The sequence below is a fragment of the Paralichthys olivaceus genome, chromosome 3 (assembly GCF_024713975.1).
Source record: "Paralichthys olivaceus isolate ysfri-2021 chromosome 3, ASM2471397v2, whole genome shotgun sequence".
Classification (NCBI taxonomy): Eukaryota; Metazoa; Chordata; class Actinopteri; order Pleuronectiformes; family Paralichthyidae; genus Paralichthys; species Paralichthys olivaceus.
Window position 1 is genome coordinate 15,918,821 of NC_091095.1, and position 19,509 is coordinate 15,938,329.

General features: G+C 41.3%; 1 protein-coding gene across 1 annotated transcript in view; it reads right to left on the reverse strand.

The window, feature by feature from the left end:
• The window catches only part of sema6bb (sema domain, transmembrane domain (TM), and cytoplasmic domain, (semaphorin) 6Bb), a 126,899-nt gene that overhangs the window by 13,490 nt on the left and 93,900 nt on the right, over positions 1–19,509 (reverse strand). Inside the window, exons 14-16 of the mRNA XM_069522194.1 lie at positions 17,704–17,844; positions 15,420–15,497; positions 12,472–12,530 (exon numbers count right to left, since the gene is read on the reverse strand). Coding sequence (XP_069378295.1) covers positions 12,472–12,530; positions 15,420–15,497; positions 17,704–17,844 — 278 coding nt within the window. The remainder of the gene's footprint in view (positions 1–12,471; positions 12,531–15,419; positions 15,498–17,703; positions 17,845–19,509) is intronic.

Below are 19,509 nucleotides of genomic sequence, written 5' to 3' on the forward strand. Positions count from 1 at the left end.
CATCCATATATCACATCAGAACCATGTACTGTGTTATACAATACACCCACCAGCTGAAAACACATGCCAATTTGTTTTTATGTTAACACCCCCAGCGCTGAAGTGCTGGCCTCCATACAAATTTCCAAAGGTTTAACAGAATGATTAAACCATTAGGCCTCATGCTGCACGCCATCTGGCGGCTGATTGAATTTGCTCTCGCCCCATTCGCTCAGCAGCCCGCCTGTTCGGTTAATTTACAGGCCGCCTTTAATGAAATGTCTCTGCTGTGACACGGGCCTCGTTGGTGGAACAGGCCGCGTGGACACATCCCGAGCAACGAGAGAGATCACTCAGAATCACAGCACCCGTCGGCTGACCTGAACCGAGGGGGAGTATATGGTGATCGATACCGAGGCAACAAACTCAAGAGTTGATAGAGATAGGAGGTGGCTGAGGGGAGAAGTGACAATGACAGAAAGAGCAGGGAGGACGTGTCAGAGGGAACAGACACATAAATGAAGTGAGAGAGAATGAGATGGAGAGAGAGTGTGATTGAGTGAAAAAAGAGGGAGTGTGAAAAAATTGGTGTAGTGTTATTGATGTGCTGCGGAGAAGAGGAAAAGTGTTGTTTGATGCAGGGAGTTATGGGAACCGACCATGGTCGATTTCTGCCTGGGTGATGGACACAGAAACAAACCCCAGTGGTGTGAGAGGAGAGTAGTTACAGTTCTCTGGAAGTCACGCTGCAGGACTCTGTTGAGTCATTACACAGCGTCTGGCTGCATTTTACTGCTTAACTATTATTCAACACTGGACACACACTCACCGCAGGCCCTTACTCTTCATCATCCCTGTGTGTGTGTGTGTGTGTGTTTGTGAAAAGTCAGCAAAATTCCTTAAATGCCCAACTCTGGCCAGTGGCTTTAGTTGATGTGATGTGTCTCTAGGTTCATTCAATAATCTGATCCATGTTCTCTTTCTCTCTCTCTCTCTCTCTCTCTCTCTCTCTCTAACACACACACACATGCATGGAGTCGTGACTCCATGACTTCCAGGGACATGACATGACTCCTGGACACTTTCTGTAACTTAAGTTATTACTAAACCTAAAGTTAAACTTAACCTAACCCTAACCTAAATTTAACCTAACCCTAAAACCAAGCCTAAACCTTAACCTAACCTAACCTAATCCTAAACCTAAGCCTTAAATTAAATCTTATGCTAAATATAAAGCTAAACCTGAGCTTAACCTAATTCAAAAACATGTCTTCACCTTAACATTTTTCAGATTTAGGTCCCTAAAACATGAGCAATGCCTGCACCACTCATTAGCACAATGTATTGCCTAGCTTGCCCTAACCTAAATGCCTGACCCTAATTCTAACCCAAACCAACCAAGTCTTAACCCTCAAATAGCCCTTTAGAAAAGTGAGGACCAGCCTCAACTCCCAGAAAGGTCCTCACTCTGTAGGGTCTATGCTTAAATTGGTCCTCACAAAGGCATAAGTGCAGGAACACACACACACCCTCTGTTTGAGGCTACTATCTGGATCACATAATCCAACACATTCATCCAATCAAACACAGACAGCAGATACATAAACAAGATACCATCTTGCCAATGCTCATGTTTCTGGTACAAGTCCAGCTTTCTAAATTTAACTTAACCTAAAAAAAACATGCGTCAGTACAAACACAAAGCAACAAAATCTGTTTATCAAAAGTAACAGAACTCATTATGCAAAACAGGCCCTGTCAGTGTTTTGTCATATCTTTGAATCATTTGATCACAAAATCATAAATGAAACAGTAGTCACCTGAATTTGACTCTGTCCTAGTCTTTACAAAAACTTACAGTATTCTAATTTCAGCAATTGCACTGGAGTTAATTTTCATACAGTTTGGTGTTCATCGGAAATCTTTTGAAAGTGTGATTGGTCTTTGTGACAGCTGATGGGCGGAGTAGTTTCAAACTGTCGAGGTTGTGGCCTGTGGCATTTGAATAATCCTAAATAAAAGCACTAGTGCGAATATTGAATAATAAAACCTGATTGTGTTTTCAAAAAATCTACATTTTGACATAAAAGTAGATGTTTTTTTTCTTGTTTGTTGATTTGGATTTCTGACCAATACTGAGCAGAATGATACATTCATCTGCAGACATTGGAAGGTTTCTCTCCTCAAATCTTGGTTCAAGACTCGTATGTATGAGATGATTTTGAGACATAACTCGTTTGGAAATCAGTCGGGATCCAAGATTCATTTTACACAGGTGAGATGTGAGGCCTCCAGCACAAGTGCAGTGAGAATGTCAATATATATGATGTATTTTTAAATATTTCTGACACAGTTCTGTGGAAAAATCTGATCGTTACTCAAAGAATGTTTCAATGGGATCTTAAGAAAAAATGAAAAAAGTGCTCTGAAAGAAAGTAAACAAAAAATTTAAATCAAGCATCTTTTTTTCTGACCTGAAGCTTTTTCTGAGCTCTCAAGGTTGTAACTGGTTCACTCGTTCAAATGACAATGATGGGTCTTTGCAGGGTGGAACAACTTTCAGACGAGTTAAAAGTTATTACCAAATACTAAAAGTAACTGTATGCGTACAACCCTGGCCACCCAAAATCCCACAGTCCTACATCGCAACTCAGAACACAGTCACACACACGCAGGTATCAGTGAGGACCTGTGGACGTCTGAGGGCTCTCTGTGTTTTTTAAGGATCTCTCTGAGGCCTCCGCTGTGGGGAAGGAGATGTGAGGAGTGGAGGGAGGACTCGCAGGATGAAGTCAGATGAAAGACCTGAAGCCCTTCAGGAGTCCTCGCACCCCGACAAGCTTTCCAGAGGCACAGGCTGCTATTCTTATCTTCTTAGAGCCGGCCAAAGAAAAAATTCCCCATCCCTTTACTCTGAGAACCGCATACACACACACACACACACACACACACACACACTTACAGTATTTTACTTCTCTTTTTCCTACAAGTACACACACACACACATACTCATTCATGTCAGTTGTTATAAAGCACCATATGTCCTCATATTTAATCAGCAGAAGCCTCTGTATTCACTGAGGGGATCAACTCTGTTCTTCAAGCCTCTCAGAAACTCCTCTGGGTGGCAAAGATGTGTGAGTTACAGCACAGCCCGGTGTCTGGGGGATGCTCAGCACCACACCGCACTTCCTCTATCTCTACTCGTCTTTTCTCCGACTCCCTCCCTCTTTCCATCTCTCTCTGCGCCCTTGGTGTGGGTGTGACTTGCAGGAGTGACAGCAGAGGGAGTTAGGAGAGGAGGCAGGACGAGCGTGGCGTCAAGGTTACAGAGCCCTCTCTCTGTCTGGCAGAGGAGACTGCATCAAACGGGAAAAAAAATGAACTGCCCTTGCTTTCATTCTCATTTCCTGCGCTGTCGCTGTCTCTCTGTTGGGTTCACACTACAGGGCAACACATTTATCATGAGCAGACTTAAAAACCAGCGCTGTAACTAGCTGCCATGTAAATACAAAGAATTGTGTCTGCTTTTGTGGGCCCTCCTTCGACCCAGGCCTCTCTCCAAACCGCAGCAATTAGACAGGAATTAGATCAGACCGCAGCTGTGAATTTGGCAAAAAATTTTCCCTCCTGCACAAAGTTCCTCTCAACATTACGACCGTCACAACGAGAGCCCGAGACCATCCTGGCCGTGCGGTGGCCGTCATCCACCATAGTGATAACCACAAGAAGGAATCTCAAATCTGCCTTCACCTCATTGATGTTTCTGTGGCCCTCGATTATTGAGTGATTGCATGCCGCCGTCGCACCCGTCAAAACAGTGCCTTACTTGTGGAAATATTTTCACAGCACCATAATTGGTTCCATCTGTAGCTACACTGTGGCAAACACAAGCTATGTCATTATGCCTGAGTGAGTTCACGGCAACAAAAAAAAAAAAAGGGGTTGTGCGAGTGTGAACACTTGTGTGTGTCAGTGAGGGGTTTGAATGCATTCACTGAGAGGCAAACTCTGCTTTTATCAACAGAGAGGAGAAACAGATCTGATGGAAAGGGATCAGTTGGAGGAATATGATGAAGCAGGATGTTTCTGCAGCCACAGTGGGCGTACGCACACACACACACACACAAACACACACACACACACAGACAGACAGACACACACATCGCTGCCTACTCCTGTTTAATGGCTGGTTTTACAGCGTTGACTTTAGCTGATGAGTTGTCTGTGCAAACAGAGTTTTAGTAATTTCTGTAAAAATGCCTTTGAACAGCAAAAGAAAATGAGGTTTAGCACGTTGCTGCAGGCAGATTCAGGCACTTGACATTTTTGAGGCTGCACCAGGGTCGCAGCTAAATAAATATTTTTTACTCTGGAATTTAGAGACCCTCATGGCAAATTAAAAGAGAGAGGGCTGAGCGTTGACAGAGTGTTTAGAACACGCTTACGCTGTAACTGATCCGCCTGTCAGCGGGGGTCACGACCTGGAAAAAGTGAAGCCATGCAGCCAATCGACACGTCGTGATAACCTGCAGTAAGTGGATCCGACATCCTATACAACGTGTGGACGCCTGAACCAAATCTGACTCATTACCCTGTTTACAGAAACGGTAACCTATCAACACGCACACACACACTACATGATTGCAGAGGGTATAACTTTGACCGATGCTGATTTCCTGGAGACTTTCTACAAACTGAACCTTAACTTAAACTTAACCTAAATTTAAAAATGTCTACACTTAAAAATGTAATGATCGAACATACTTTGACTGACACACACACACAAACACACACACAGACACACACACACACAAACACACACACACACACACACACACACACACACACACACACACACACACACACACCAGAGCCATTCAGAGTTAGTTAGGTGATTTCTGTCAGCTAAGTTTGTTCTGCTCAAACATCATTAAAACTAAATCCAGGACAGATCCAGCAGCACTTTGTCACACTGACTGAGTCGTCCACTGTGAAGAGCCTGCTAATTTAGAGGGCACACAACTGCTCACACACACACACACACACACACACACACACACACACACACACACACACGGTAATGACTCTGTTTTTCCATGAGCTAGACTGCTGGTTCAAACTCTGGGTAAAAACATGGATGTCACCAACTAATTTTTGCAATAACGGAGACCGAAGGTGCAGCACTGTACAAACTAAGAAAAAGAGACTGAAGCAGAAATTAGTAAATTATTATCAGGAGGAATAAAATGCTTGCAGGTGGAGTCAGGGCCGGCATCACTAATGCACAGTCACGTCAAATCTGACAGTTTCCCTAATGGGCCAAGAAATTTCTTGGTGCAGAATCCAAAACCCCAAAACCGCCAAACATGTCTCAAAGGGCAGACAATCTTCTTGGTGTTTCATTCTTATTATCAACTGCTCTCCTGAAGAAACTAAAATCAATGTGCAGTCAGATGTAGCTCATGCTGCACTGTCCAAATTGTATGAGCACACACATGAAAGAGACAGTGTTGCACCAGTATTCCTTCTGCATTTTTGATCTGAGCGTGAGTGTATGCCGGGTTCACAGTGTGTGTACTCTGTTTACGAGATGAGATGAAGGGGGAAAATGGTAACGGAGCCAAATGTCCTGGAAATATATATAATGATTGTGTCATTAAATTGAATAATTAACTCCACCAAGGAGGTTAGGTTTTCCCCACTGTATGTTTGCAAGCATTATTACCAAACACCCCCCCCAAAAAAACAAAGATGATGAAAAGTATCAGGCACATTTATGGGATTGACATCATGACTGTGTGAAATGTGGTGCAGCTTGATTAAATTAAAGGGACAGTTGGGCCTAGGCGGAGTTTTGCGGACAACTGAGTTCCATTAGTCGATGAACGTCACTATGGGTTTTTCACTGCATCCCTCAACTTTCACACTGCAGGTGGAACAAACACACTGTGCTGCTGTCTGATAGCTGCATGTGTTAACTCAAATAAAGAGGGAGAGACCTAGAACATTTAACACTTAAAACAGCTGTAAATACAATTGTGGATAAGAGTCACATTAAAAGATGCAAATTCCTTGTTTTTTTGATGGGCTCCAGAGAGGTCTGTGTTTGCACATCTGCTAACTGAAGTGTTTAAAAGTTTTATGATGAAATGTGGTCTGAGCAGGTGGGAAACTGACTTGAGAGCAGTGCAAGCGTGCTTGTTTGGACTCACAAAATTACTGGAAAACAACGACAACAAAGCTATTCTGATGAGCACCTGAGAGGAAGTAGAGAATATATAGGCTAATAGGCAAACACACTAACACGCACACACACAAAATTGAACCCAGATATTTCTATGACCTCATCTCTTTCATCCGAGTTTCCCTCCCACACCACATCGTCTCAGTTAGAGGTCGTGCTTTCAGACTCTGCTTTGATCAGAGCAGGTTTAGAAGAACGGCATGTATCCATATACTAGTATTAGGTGTGGGTGTGCATGCGTGTGGGACAGTGATCTTTGTTTTCTTATAAATACAAAGAGAACTAGAATAGTAGTCTATAGCAGAGAATACCTTTAACAAGGCCTAAGCTGCACTCTAATTCGCACACTCATAGAAATCAGTTCACTTAATGTGCCGGAATTTTTCTCATCAAGATCCATCATTTATTCCCTGGGAAATCACTGAAGATGTAAAAAAACAATGTTACAGAAAGTGAAAATAAAATTCCTGGATCCATGTACGATCCGTATCCACACCAAAATTTGTGTTCTTCCATGATCCATACCACATCCTTCCACCAAGTTTCATAGAAATCCGTCCAGAACATTTTGTGTAATCTTGCAGACAAACAAACAAACAATCAGACAAATATAATCTTCTTAATTTGGCGAAGGTAACCATGTATAATCACACGCCAATACCCTTGGCTACACTTCCTACTACCCTCTCATAATTAAAGTGATTTCATATGTTCCTCTGACTCTGCAGAAAGACATTTTTTAGTGATGATGTGAACATTATGAACATTTAATCAATTTTTACGATAAATAAAAAAAAACTGAGTGTAGACACTAGGGTGAAGTTGTAGAAGAAGGGCACCACTTCATGATATATGAAGAGAATAGATGATGAGGATAGGAGGCAGGTGGTTTACATCACCTTGGCAGAGTTACAGCCTGGCCACCAGCCCACAGAGAAGGTTGGTGACTGTGCTGTGACACGGGAGACGCCGATGGCACTCAGTCCATTTATCACAGCGGCCCCGGCCTAGCACCCATGAAAGACGCTGCTTCTCTCCCTTCCCGGCAACTCGAAGCTTTTATCCGCCCCTCACCCTCGTCTCTCCTCAGTTCCCTGTGTGATTACCCTCCTGCCACCCGTCCTCCCTCTCCTCCCTCTCCTCCTGCAACCTCACTTTTTCCTGTGCTCTCCTCTTATCACTCCACTTCTTTTCTTATTCCCCCTCATGACTCCATGTTTCTGATCCTCTGAACCGTTTCACCCTTTCCATCCTCAAAGTTTGCCTTCCTCCTATGATCTCTCAATCCCTTACTCATTCTTTTTGCTCTGCGCTCTTCTCCTTGATCTGATTTACCCCCTCTCCCTCCCGCTCTCGCCTTCCTCCCTCCTATCGGCCCCATTTCTCTCCCCTCCGCAGAATCACCCTTGATATCTATTTGACTGCCATCAGCCAGAGGAGAGATGAAAATCGATTCTCCTTCTAGCAACTGCTTCTCTTCTGGCTAAGGAGAAAGGGGAGGCAGTTAGCTGAGCTCTAAGTAAGGTCGTCCATCCATCTCCCTTTGAGGTCTGACGACAAGGCGGCTCTGAAATCAGTGTAGCACCGACTGAGGCTGGAGGGAGATGAAGCATGAGGGAGAGAAGCAGCCGAGGAGCAAAGACTTTGGCACAGTAAAAAAATTCTGACTTTTTAGACAAACTCCAAAGACAAAGCCCAACATAATTTCCCCCTAACAACTATATCCAGCTTAAACTCAAGGGGCCGGTGCAGCCAAACGATAAAAACATATTTTTTCACTCACAGTATCTGGCAGTGTCTAACCATGCAGACAGATTTGGTTTAATTTTCCCAGGTTGTTAGAAATCTGTCTCTGAGGTTTCTGCCATAACCAACAAAACTGAAATGACTGAAATTTGGTTTGTGGTGCTCATCTACTATTACAGTGCCTGTTCTAAGCATAGCTTCCTGGAAAGGGCTGGTTGCTTGTCCTGTTGTTATCCTGGTTGCAGCTTTCTTTCTGAAACTGGAACAGTGAGCTGTAGTAACTGAGGCGTGGCAAGTAAAGACCGACTGTTGGTCACAGTCCACAGAAGCTGAACCACCACTGCTGCACAGAGAGCTGTTAACCTGCTTATTCAAAGTTTAGAGAAGTACACAGAACCCCGAACAGGAGAATAAGTTGTCGTTACCCTTTTTCGCGAATGCATTGTCGTTGTTAAATCAGCCTCCTACTCTCTGATTACTGTAAATGGTCACACTACCTTTCTACCTATGCCACCTCTATCACACCGTGACAACGCTGTATTTATATATAAATATAAGTAATGGAGGAAATATGTGAAAATGAGAAGCAGAATCAATACCCTCATCCTTATTTGTACCACAGAAGATCAGGGAAAATAAGAGAAATGCCATTAATCGGCTACATACAACTAGAAAATGTAATATAAGATTGACTCCAAAGAGGAATTTTCCCCTGAAAAAGATTTGAGAGCCTCTTTCTTCTTTCCTGGTTTATTATATACTGTAAAACTGCTTAGATTTATTTTCTGATCCACTTGAGTCACCCAAACCCCCCAACAGGGACCGGCTGACTTAGGTCACTCTTCACCTTTATGTAACCTCATACCTAACCATCATTTTAATGAAGAAATATAATAATAAAAACATTTCATTTTTATCATTGACTGATAAAAATTGGAATTTGAGCTTGACTGGAGGGGGAGGTGAAAAATGTATTGTGCAGCTGCAGAAAGAGAGTTTTTCTCGTTGAGAGAAGTTAAGCAAAGGGAGAGTGGAAATTAGACAGCCAAGTTCCCCCAAAGAGAGAAAGATAAGCCAGACCTTATCTCACCTCCCATCTGCTGGGTCAAAGTACACCAGGTGGAATGAGTCCAATATGGAGATATAAAATTCACAAACCAAAATCCTTCTGTCTATCCCACCAATCCATATCCCTGAAGAGTTATATGAGCATCTGTGTTTGTTATTTCTGTGTTCACCGTGAAAGACGCTGACAGACAAATACAGCGATGGTGGACAGGCAGTTTTTAATGTGTTAATAGTGTCAGTGACAGTTTGTCATAACAAGGCCATTGTGTTTCTCTGTCTTCCTTTGTGTGTGTTTGCAGATGGCTGAAATAATCTGTCCTACAGGAAGACAAAGATGATGGACTTAAGCTCTAACTAGGAAGAGGAAACACTGAGGAAAGAATCCATATCAGAGACAATGACAAAAAGGGGATATAATGAACGGATAGGCCCCGGCACCAACTTCATCACAATATCTGAGAGGAAGCGTTGGGTGCAGCCCTCAGATAGATGCCGGCTCACGTTCCAGCCATGCCAGCAGACGACAACAGAGCTCTCCTCTGTCAACAGACTGCAGCTTAGGCATATTTCATGACGGGATCTGACGCAGGAGCAAACATGCCTCACAGCTAAGAGATTCCTCAAAGACGGGGCCAGAGAGCAGGACGGTACATCTCCATCTGACACCGGTCCAAGAAGAACAGAGAGCAGGGAGCCGCACACGTTCATCTCCAAAGTGAAACAGGGGTAAATCGGAAGATTAATATTCTGTTTTATATTTGTGGGCAGTTTAAAGAAGCACTCCACTAACTTCACAGGCCAAGGTCAATTTATTAATCACAGTGAGTTTTACACAGCCTATGAGGCAGGTATATTAAGGAGCTTTCAAGTGTAAAGAAAGACACTATCAAGTTGCCTTGTGGGAAGTGAAGGATCCCTGAGTTTGGACCTAACTAGCTGTAGAGTATAAAACTATATCTTTTAGTAAGAAGGTGTTTCTCAAGGTTAGCTATTACGATGTTAAAAAAAAGAAATTGTGTTTTTGGTGATTTAAGAAAAGTTGTTTCCATTCGTGCTCAGATAAAAGCTGATTTCCTACTTCTTCGTGTAGAAATGGGTCAGGATGCTACTTTGGGAGACTAAAATTGGATTTGTCCACTGTGTGATCCAGAGGGAATACTAAACGACTCTCTATTTTAAAATGTAATTTGTGTTACAACATTTTGATATTTTGTTCAGTAGCATAACAGATCAGTGAGGTGATGGGTATAAATGACTCACAATGACAGAAATACAGGAATAATATTTAAAATGCTAAAGATTCATGTTTAACCATAGACTGCAAATCAGCAATCAGGGGACGGAGCCGTGATATCCTGCTGATACTTGCATCAAATAACCAATGAAACTCAAAGTTACCTTTGAGAAAAACAATTTGACGTGTACTATGACTGATTTGTAGCAAAGCTATAATCATGTAAAGATGTCTTATATTCCCATGACGGATGGCCTGGCAATTCTAATTCATTCATTCTGTCATTCAACTACATGCATTTATTTGGCTTTCGTCCAAAGAGACATACTAATGAAGAACAATCCAAGCATCAGTACATCATGAGTATATCTGGCTGTCTGATAGATTACAGAGTGAGACTGTATCCACTCATTCACTGTTGGGACTAGTCACGACATTTCTGCAGCTTTGATTTTGTCATTTTTAACAAATTATTAAATCACTGGAGGAAAATAGATGTTTTACTATCTATTCAGAAAAAAAGGTAGTGTGGTGATTCACAGTGCACACATAGCAGGAGGCTGATATAACTACACCTGCAGCATTACTGTCATTACTCTCTGTGACCCCCCCCAAGACCGAGCACCAGAAGTCAAGACATGGCAAGGCAGACATGGAGCTTGTAAAACAGTCCAACAGCATGAGTAATAATGTTCATCTGTCTCCCACTGGTGTAGTGCAGGGAGAAGAGTAATGATCATAGAACTTGTACATTTAATTACAAGTGGAGTTTCCTCTGGGAGAGGACATTCCTAAAAGTTTTCATCTAGTTTATAATATTTTACCCAAAAATTACAACAAAGTATAAGGGCCAAAAAAAAGAATAAAGTTGTAATTTTATGAGAATTAGTGAATGAGAAGTTAAAATTAAAATTGTATGGGCATTTAGTCATAATAATGTGTGAAAGAAGTTGTATTAGTGCAAGAATGAAGATACAATTATGAGAACATTCATAATTTTGCAAGAAAATAGTTGTAAAATAACGTGAATTAAGTCTTTATTTCTTTACGTTTTAGGTTCATGCAGTGTAGTTTCTCAAGAAACAATTAGATTGGTTCAAGATTTTGGATCCAGAAGGAGTGAAACTCAGACGAGCATGAGTTCTCCTTCCTGGTTATTCCTAAAAAAATATTTTCTTGATTCTTGTCACATTATGACCTCTTCCTCCATAAATTATGACTTTATTCTCTTAATATTGTGACATCATTCTCAAAATCAAGAAATGTCATCAGTATGGCCCTAATTCTCTGACGTAAAAGACTAATCTACTGGAATGAAAATAAGATGAATGCACCTGTTTTAAATGAAACGGAAATGAAACCGGTCTTAGAGCTACACGAGGGCTTAATGAAGACAAATAACCAGCTTAACTTGACCATATCTGCCATCGGCTACAGAGGTCAGCCCCTGCGGTTTGGCGGTCAGAGGACCTGAAGTGAGAGAGCAGCATCAAACAGCACAAACATCTGAAACAGGATTAGAGTTGTACGCAGGTTCTGATTATGCAATATTTATCTGCTCTTTTCTCAAGGAGCACGGCACATGAACTCAGGGAACTTTCAGAAGTAAAGGATTAATTTGCACGCATTGGAATTAGAGCACAGATCAAAGCACGGGGGGCATCGTGGGAGTATCCAAAACCTCTGTGTATCTAGAATAGAGATTCTGCTTTTGCTGTGTACCACTTCTATTTTCATAATGATATGGAGGAGGGGGGGGGGACATCAAGGGGGAATTCAAGCTGGAGTTGAATGTAATTATCCACTGTGTATACGCAACAAAATCTAGCAGACCAAAGCAAAGATAGCGTACAAGTAAGGACAGAGTAAACAGCGAGGAGAACAACGTTAGTTAAAAACATACACAGGGATTTTCTTGCCAGTTCGCAGTAAAAATAAGAGTCTCAGTCTTCGTGGTGGATCTCGGCAGTTACTCTTGGGAGAAATGAGATACTAGAGAGTACTGAGGTAGACTGGGACTCGTCTCTGTGTTTATTTGTGGATTTCCTCTGTATAAACTGACACTGCCAGGCTCTTCCTTTTCTTTTACTGTACTGTTGTTTACCCTGAAGATACACAAGTTATCTGACGATCTGGGCAAAGACAACAGAGCGATTAGCTTTAACGCACACACACGCACACACATCTCTCCTCTTACCGTCACAGTCACCCAAGTGGGCCACGTTCCCCTGTTCGACATCTTGCTCAAATGGCAGTCTGCAGAGGAGAAGAGACACAGCCATTAATCAGGGGACACAGAGGCAAAGCAACGCGGCCACTGACACAGCACAGATTCTCTCTGATAGAGGAAACTATCTCGACGCTTCGGCGGAGGACAAGCTACACGCAGACACATAAATCTCTGCAGGTTCCTTTTGACACCTACATCACTGAAATCTTTGTTTACACTGTGAGAAAAAATAATTAAAAACAGAGCAGCCCTTGAGCTGCCTAATATCTCGCAATAATCATCGTTATAATTTAAAGATAACCACTTATGCCTGGAGGGTTATTAATTAAGCAAATTAATGCACTAAATTGCAGCATACTTCACATTAAATATTTGTGATATAAATATAAACTTTGTTTCCTCAAGTATTTATAGGAGCTGAAGTAGTTTCAATAGAAATAAATTAAATTCTCCAAAAATGCCATAAGGTCATCGTATGAACTTTATGAAAAACCTATTACGCTCAAACGAAAAATGTATTTGTAATATGAGTTAAATGCTCAATCAAAACAAAACCTAAATTTTCCATTATTTTAAGGAAATTATGACATTTCTACAAACCCCAGCCCCCTCACTTCAAAACTAATTTCCCATTTGGGCAACAGTGGAGCATGGAAAACCCAAGGGATGAGAATATTATGATGAAGAGAGGAAGCAGAGAGGAAATGAGAACAGCGCAGAGACCAGGTGCTTGCAAAGAAAAAGCACAACTGCTTTCAAGGTATCAGGGAAAACAGAGAGGTTACAATGAACAGGCAGAGTCATTATGGGTAGGAATGTGTGTGAGCACATAGAAAAAAGAGTATATATATATACATATATAAAAATATGCAGCGTATATATATTTCACATTTTGGTAAATATATATTTATTAGATATTTTGTCTCATTTGTTTAATTTTAGAAAACACTGTGAAAACTGTGTGTTTTACCTTTTTAATGCATGATCTGAAAATTATATGAATCCTCTACATAAACTGCTAGAAATAACTGAGACATGACTCACAGTTGTAACCCAACACTTCAGAGTTGCCTTAGTAAGGATCTGTTGTATCAGAGAGCACTTGGCAGCAGAGAGGCTCAGGTGATCTGATGCAGGCCTAAGTAATAATTTAGGGGCATTAAGATATATGTGAGCTTATTTAAAACCACAAGCCTCTGGGGAGGCAGGCATGTTGTGATTCTCACTTTCAAAAAGTGGTTGTCTTTAGATTTACTGGTGGGCGGAAATCACAAATCAACTGTGTTCAGACTTAAGTTTCTTTGTCTTGGTCTGTTGTGGAAACGAATCAGTCAAAGCCACTGAAGACGCTTATGATTTAAATGGAAAATTGCCACAAGGTTGTAAATAACCATTAAAAATGTTTCATGCTTAAACGCTGACGCACCATTTGGCCCAGAAACGACCTTTGAAGACGCATGAAGCCCCTGAGGATGATGAATTGAGCTGATGGGGCAGGAGACTGAGAAGTACATATTCTGCAATTAGCTAAAGGCTCAGTCTGCAACACAGCCAACATCTGTGCTTTTAATGTCCAGAAAACACTGAAACGAATGGGTCCAATTGTGCTGTGAACCAACAGTGACCATCATCCTAATGAAGAGAAATGTTTTGTGTCCAGTTGGTCCCATGGTCTGTGGTGCATTCATTGCGTATACATTAGCACATATAGTAACTGTTAATAAAGTGGACCTTGGATAATTAGAAGCACACATACATGCTCCAATAAAACCCAACAACATTTTCCTTCCAGTAAAGCAGCCACAGCTACTACATTCATTAAACATGCAAAAAAAAGTCTTCCTAGCAAACTGCCCACATTACAATCTGATGTTACATAACGCCAATCACAGAGGTCTCCTCTGGCGTCAATTTGCAAAGCGAGGTTGCATTTCTCCACAAAGAGGAAATCCAAAGTAACTCAATGCAAAATCAATTGTCGAGTTGACCGCCCTTGGTAAATCAAATCAAGACAAACACAGAGGCCTTTAATATTATAAGCAGGCAGCCTGAGGTGGTCTTTAAGGCCCACGTTGTCTGTTGTGCAGCCACTACACATGAGCTTTTAGGACCTAATTCAGTAAGCAGTCTGACTAAAGAGAGATCTGATTTCACAAGGGGGAGGCAGCAGAGACTGAAGGTGAGCTGTCGGGCCACTGGAGAGAGGGCTCACAAACATCAATACACACACACACACACACACACACATTCAGGAACATGTACCCAGACATGTCCATTGTCCATTCATCCATCCAGAAAACACATTGTCTGGGCGCTTAGCTTTACCTCTAAGTAAAAAGCAATTTGGTCTTTGCAAACAGAAATGACATCTATCTATCTATCTATCTATCTATCTATCTATCTATCTATCTATCTATCTATCTATCTATCAATCAATGTCATTTGGCCTCTGCGAACAAAAGTGATGTGTGTGTTTATTTGAAAATAGAGCAGCTGGTGACAGGAGATACATTCAGGATACATTTTAATTCTTCCATGTGTGAACAGATGAACTTGGAGTTGTCCACTTGTGATTGGATGTCTCAGTATGGATGTTACAGTAATACTGATCTGAACAAGGCCAAACAGTCACAGACAGAGCAAAGGAATTCCAGATCAGATAAATAATGTATGACTCTCTGCGGGTGTGCTGTCAGAAAAATAACTTTGACAGGAATAATAAAGGCAGAAACAAATCAAAACTAAATTAAAAAAAAAACAATTATATTAAAAGAGAAGGAACAGTGAAAGATGGTAGGAGAACACCTGAAACTTCACATGTACCTTAAGACTGACAGAAGAATAACTCAGACACATACTGTGTGATATATGTGTGATGTAGTGGTGTACTGCATTTACAAACAGAGGTGTCATACCTGGTCCCAGGTCTGAGGAAGGAGCAGGTGCTTCCTCTAGTCCAGCCACAGTAAGGGTCTCTGGAGGCGATGCAGTTCCTGCAGAAATATTCAGTTATTCAACATTATAGAGATCGCTTTGACTCAATGTTGTGTTTTCTACTCTGCTTGAGGTTTTAAAACCTGAAAGTCTAGACCATGGTCCAAACCAAATGTTTACATTGGATTCGGTTAGTTTTGTTTTAATCTTGTTATTTAGGGAGCGGACTAAAGCATCCGATGTTGGCTTGTTCTCAATTCGACTGTTGTATTCACTAACTTCTTGGAATTAAGTGCATGCAGTGGAAGATTTTTCCATTTCAAGTGAAACAATTAATGAACTGGTTTATTTCCCTAATTTTGTTGCCACTGTAATATCATTATGGTTTATTACTGTACAATACCAGCAAAATGAAGGTCCTCGTCATTCAAACAATATATCATCAGAGGCAAAGACTACAAACAATCCTGCAAGCTGCTTATTTTACTTCTGTTGTTTAACACTGCCTGAACTTTGTGCAATTGGTGCAAAAGTCTGCATTACCCACACTGCAAAAACGCACACATTTGTCTGCTATGGCCTTGAATCTGACGGTGTGTACCCATCATAAAATGTGTCTTCTGATTTCAGAAGACATGGTTCACTCAGATAAAAAGATAAACTAGGTATTTTTACATCATACTTCTCTCTAGACTTCAGATATCAGTAGTCCTTGGTTGCACTAACATGGCGAGTTTATGAAATGCTCACTCTTTACAACCACACAATGATAATACAGATCTGACAAAAACACAAAGCCAATGACATATTCACTGTGAATGATTAATGGTGCCGTAAGAAGAACATACTGGATGCAGGTCTGAAAGCCTGAGGAATATATGGAAAAGGTTTTTGCAAGAAAGTAGTTGCCCAGTGATTAGTAACTGCTGACCAATAAAACCTTGCTCAGTGTTTGATTGCAAAACATAAGATGTTAATGATGGCTCTGCATGTTGAGTTAGATGAGGTTAGAGGGTCAACCTGTAAGTGTTTACCCTGTATGCATTGGACGGCAGATCATTTGCTTTGAGATGTTAAATGATTAAAGATTGATTAGAGCGTGTAGGCTGAGAGTGGGTCAGAGAGGAATCAGTGCGTCAGCTGTAAACACACTAAATCAAAAGTTCTCACAAACACTCATCAGAGGTTAAAAATTCAGACCTGAGCTGATGAGATGTCTCTAACACACTAACTCTCGTACACTGAGCTGAATGCATAAAACTCTCACACTTAACACAACTCAGAAAGCATGAGTGTGAATCACACTCGTGCATGACTCACCTGGCTCAGTGAACACTGTGTTGTGCTGGTGTGTGTGTGTGTGTGTACCTGTGTAGTGAACCCTAATGCTCCACAGCCACAGGCATCAACGCTCAGTGAGCTTGCCAGTAAAGATATTTGTTCATCACTCCCCATTACCTCTATGTGATCATCAAAATTTAATTTGTATTAAGTTGATGATGACAAAGTTTATGGTCAATCTGTAAAATATTAAGCCTCAATTATATTTATTAGCAAAAGGGTTTCTTTGACTTAATAAATTTAACTAATTGCTAAATTTTGTTGTTAAAATTTCTTGTGGAAATTGGTTATGTGTCCAAAATAATTAAAATAATGACATCTTATATCATTGCCAAATATTTTTTAAGTATCAGTATCTGCTGTAATATAGATTTCAAATTAAAATGAAAGACACTAGTTTAGTATTTACGAGACTCTAGTTTACTATCTTCATGAAATACATTATCATTCATTATAGTTATCTATTTACTTATAATATGTATTATTAAGACAAAAATAATTATCATTATGATTATGTGGTAAAATTACAGTGCGTCGATAATAAAATTTTAACTGCTTGCTGATGCAATAATACAGCATTACTTTTAATGGTGGTGTATCATACTAACAGCTTTTATTAGATTTTCCTCCAATTTACTGGCGCTTTTTATTGTGTTTTGAGTCATTTCAGGGCTATACAGCAGTTATACAGCAGTTAGCAGATTATCACCTTGCTCAAGGGCACGGTGACGGTTGCTATTATCATTATTATCGTTACAAGAAAATTAAAGTCAGCTGTGAGCAGCAAGTCTGGAGCTGGAAGGTCTTCACTGAATCTTCCTCAAGGACACTTTGGAAAGTAAGATAGTTCCTGAATGGTCACCAGGTTTCCCATTATGCTGCCCTGCTGCACTTCTGCTTGCACAGTATTTGGTGCGGACTTACTTCATGCACCGGGAGTAGAGCTGGCATCGCGCCACCGGCACTCTGACCACACAGGAGGGGAAGGCAAGGAGGAGACTGTGGCTCGCCCGGTCCAGAGTCAATGACAACAGCTGCCGGGCCTGAGGAGAGTCTTCAGCACACCTGCAACACACACAAAGACACAGGCATCAACACAAAAACAAAAAAAAACATTAGGCCATTTCAATTACCAGACCGAGCCTGGACATTAAATTTGTGACCTCAGTCTGAGCATGAAGAGAGAAAAAAAAATCCTTCCTTCCTTATGGCTCAATGTGAAGCACAACCAAACATTAACAGCTCTATAAATAAAAAACATAATAAAAGTGAAAGTACAAAAAGACCGTTCGTGTTTCCTGGATGTTACTGTGTCAACCAAAATATGCACTATGCTGATTGTCGAGGTCAGAGGGGTCAGCTGGTCCTCAAAAACAGCAGCCAGGAGCTGAATCACAGCTAATTGGCACTTAAAGCTGCGGTGGCCGGCAACAACCTGCCTGAGCGCAGCGGATTTATACCTTTTTATGCCCATGTACACTCAGGCATCAGTTGTATCTGGATGGTTTATGGTAATAACATTGGGACAGGGCCTGCAGTCATTAAGAGGAATCTATCATTCTGCTAAGGCCGAGCTGTGAGTCATTCCTCACAGCCAATAAGGAGAGGGAGAGAGATGTGGAGAAAGTGAGCAAATAGAGGAAAATTATAAGAAATGCTGAAAAAAGGCAAAGACAAATAAAAGGTGGAAGACTTGTGAAAAGAAAATAGAGAGAGAAGACCATGATCAGGTAGAGGGGGATAACTCTGTTCTATTATGCCGTTTTCTGCCATACACTCTGGAGTTTGTGTTTCTCATGTGAAGAACATAGCAGGAGATTGTCCCGGTCAGATGCGTTCACAACAACAGGGAAAAGTCCAGAACATTCAAGTGAGGGGTGTGGGTAGAACATGCAGGAGGCAGGACATGACGTATAAAATCAGCTGCAGAAATCCCTTTTTTGTTCCCAGCACACAGACAAAGTTCTTATCACAAAAGCCCTCGAATCTCGTTGTCTTTTTTGTTTTTCAGTCTAGTGTCTGTCGCATTTTAGAAACATCATCAAAACGTCCACTCAATAGTGGTGAATCTTCCGGATATTTTCCTGCTGTAGTTGCAAATGATTTAACCCATGACATTTCTGAACATTTTTCTAGGGGGTTGGCGAGAAAAGTTCCTAAAAAAGGCCAAAAGAACAGACTCAGACATTTGTCATATACAACTCTACTGGAAAAAATTCAGGAAAATGATCAGTGCATGTCTATTAGCAGCTTTAATGTTGCATCTCTTTCAGGTCATTTCCTGGTCCATTATGGCAGCAGACAGTCATAAACCAGTGATTTCTATCTGTGCTGACCTCTTAAAGGATGACTGTGTCAGTTGCGCTTCCTCTCTGCACCCCAGGGTTTCACCCAGCACACAAGGCTTTTCTTTGTCTCATGTATGTAAGGTGAGGTTAAGGGTAGCCTCAAGCTCTGTCTCCTGATTAGCTTGGTGAAAGCTGTGATAGCTGGACTGTCACTGACCTCCTGGTGGGCTCGCCATGCACATCAAATTATCCCTTACACACTGGCTCCAGGCTACACCAGCGCACTTAACACACACACACACCCCTCATTTCACTTGCCATTACTATCCCTCATCATGTCATGTCTGAAGCAGAACAAATATGCTGGGACACAAATTGGCAAATATTTTGGATAGGAATAACTAAATAGGAAGTGGACCAGTATGAACTGATTGGAGTCTAG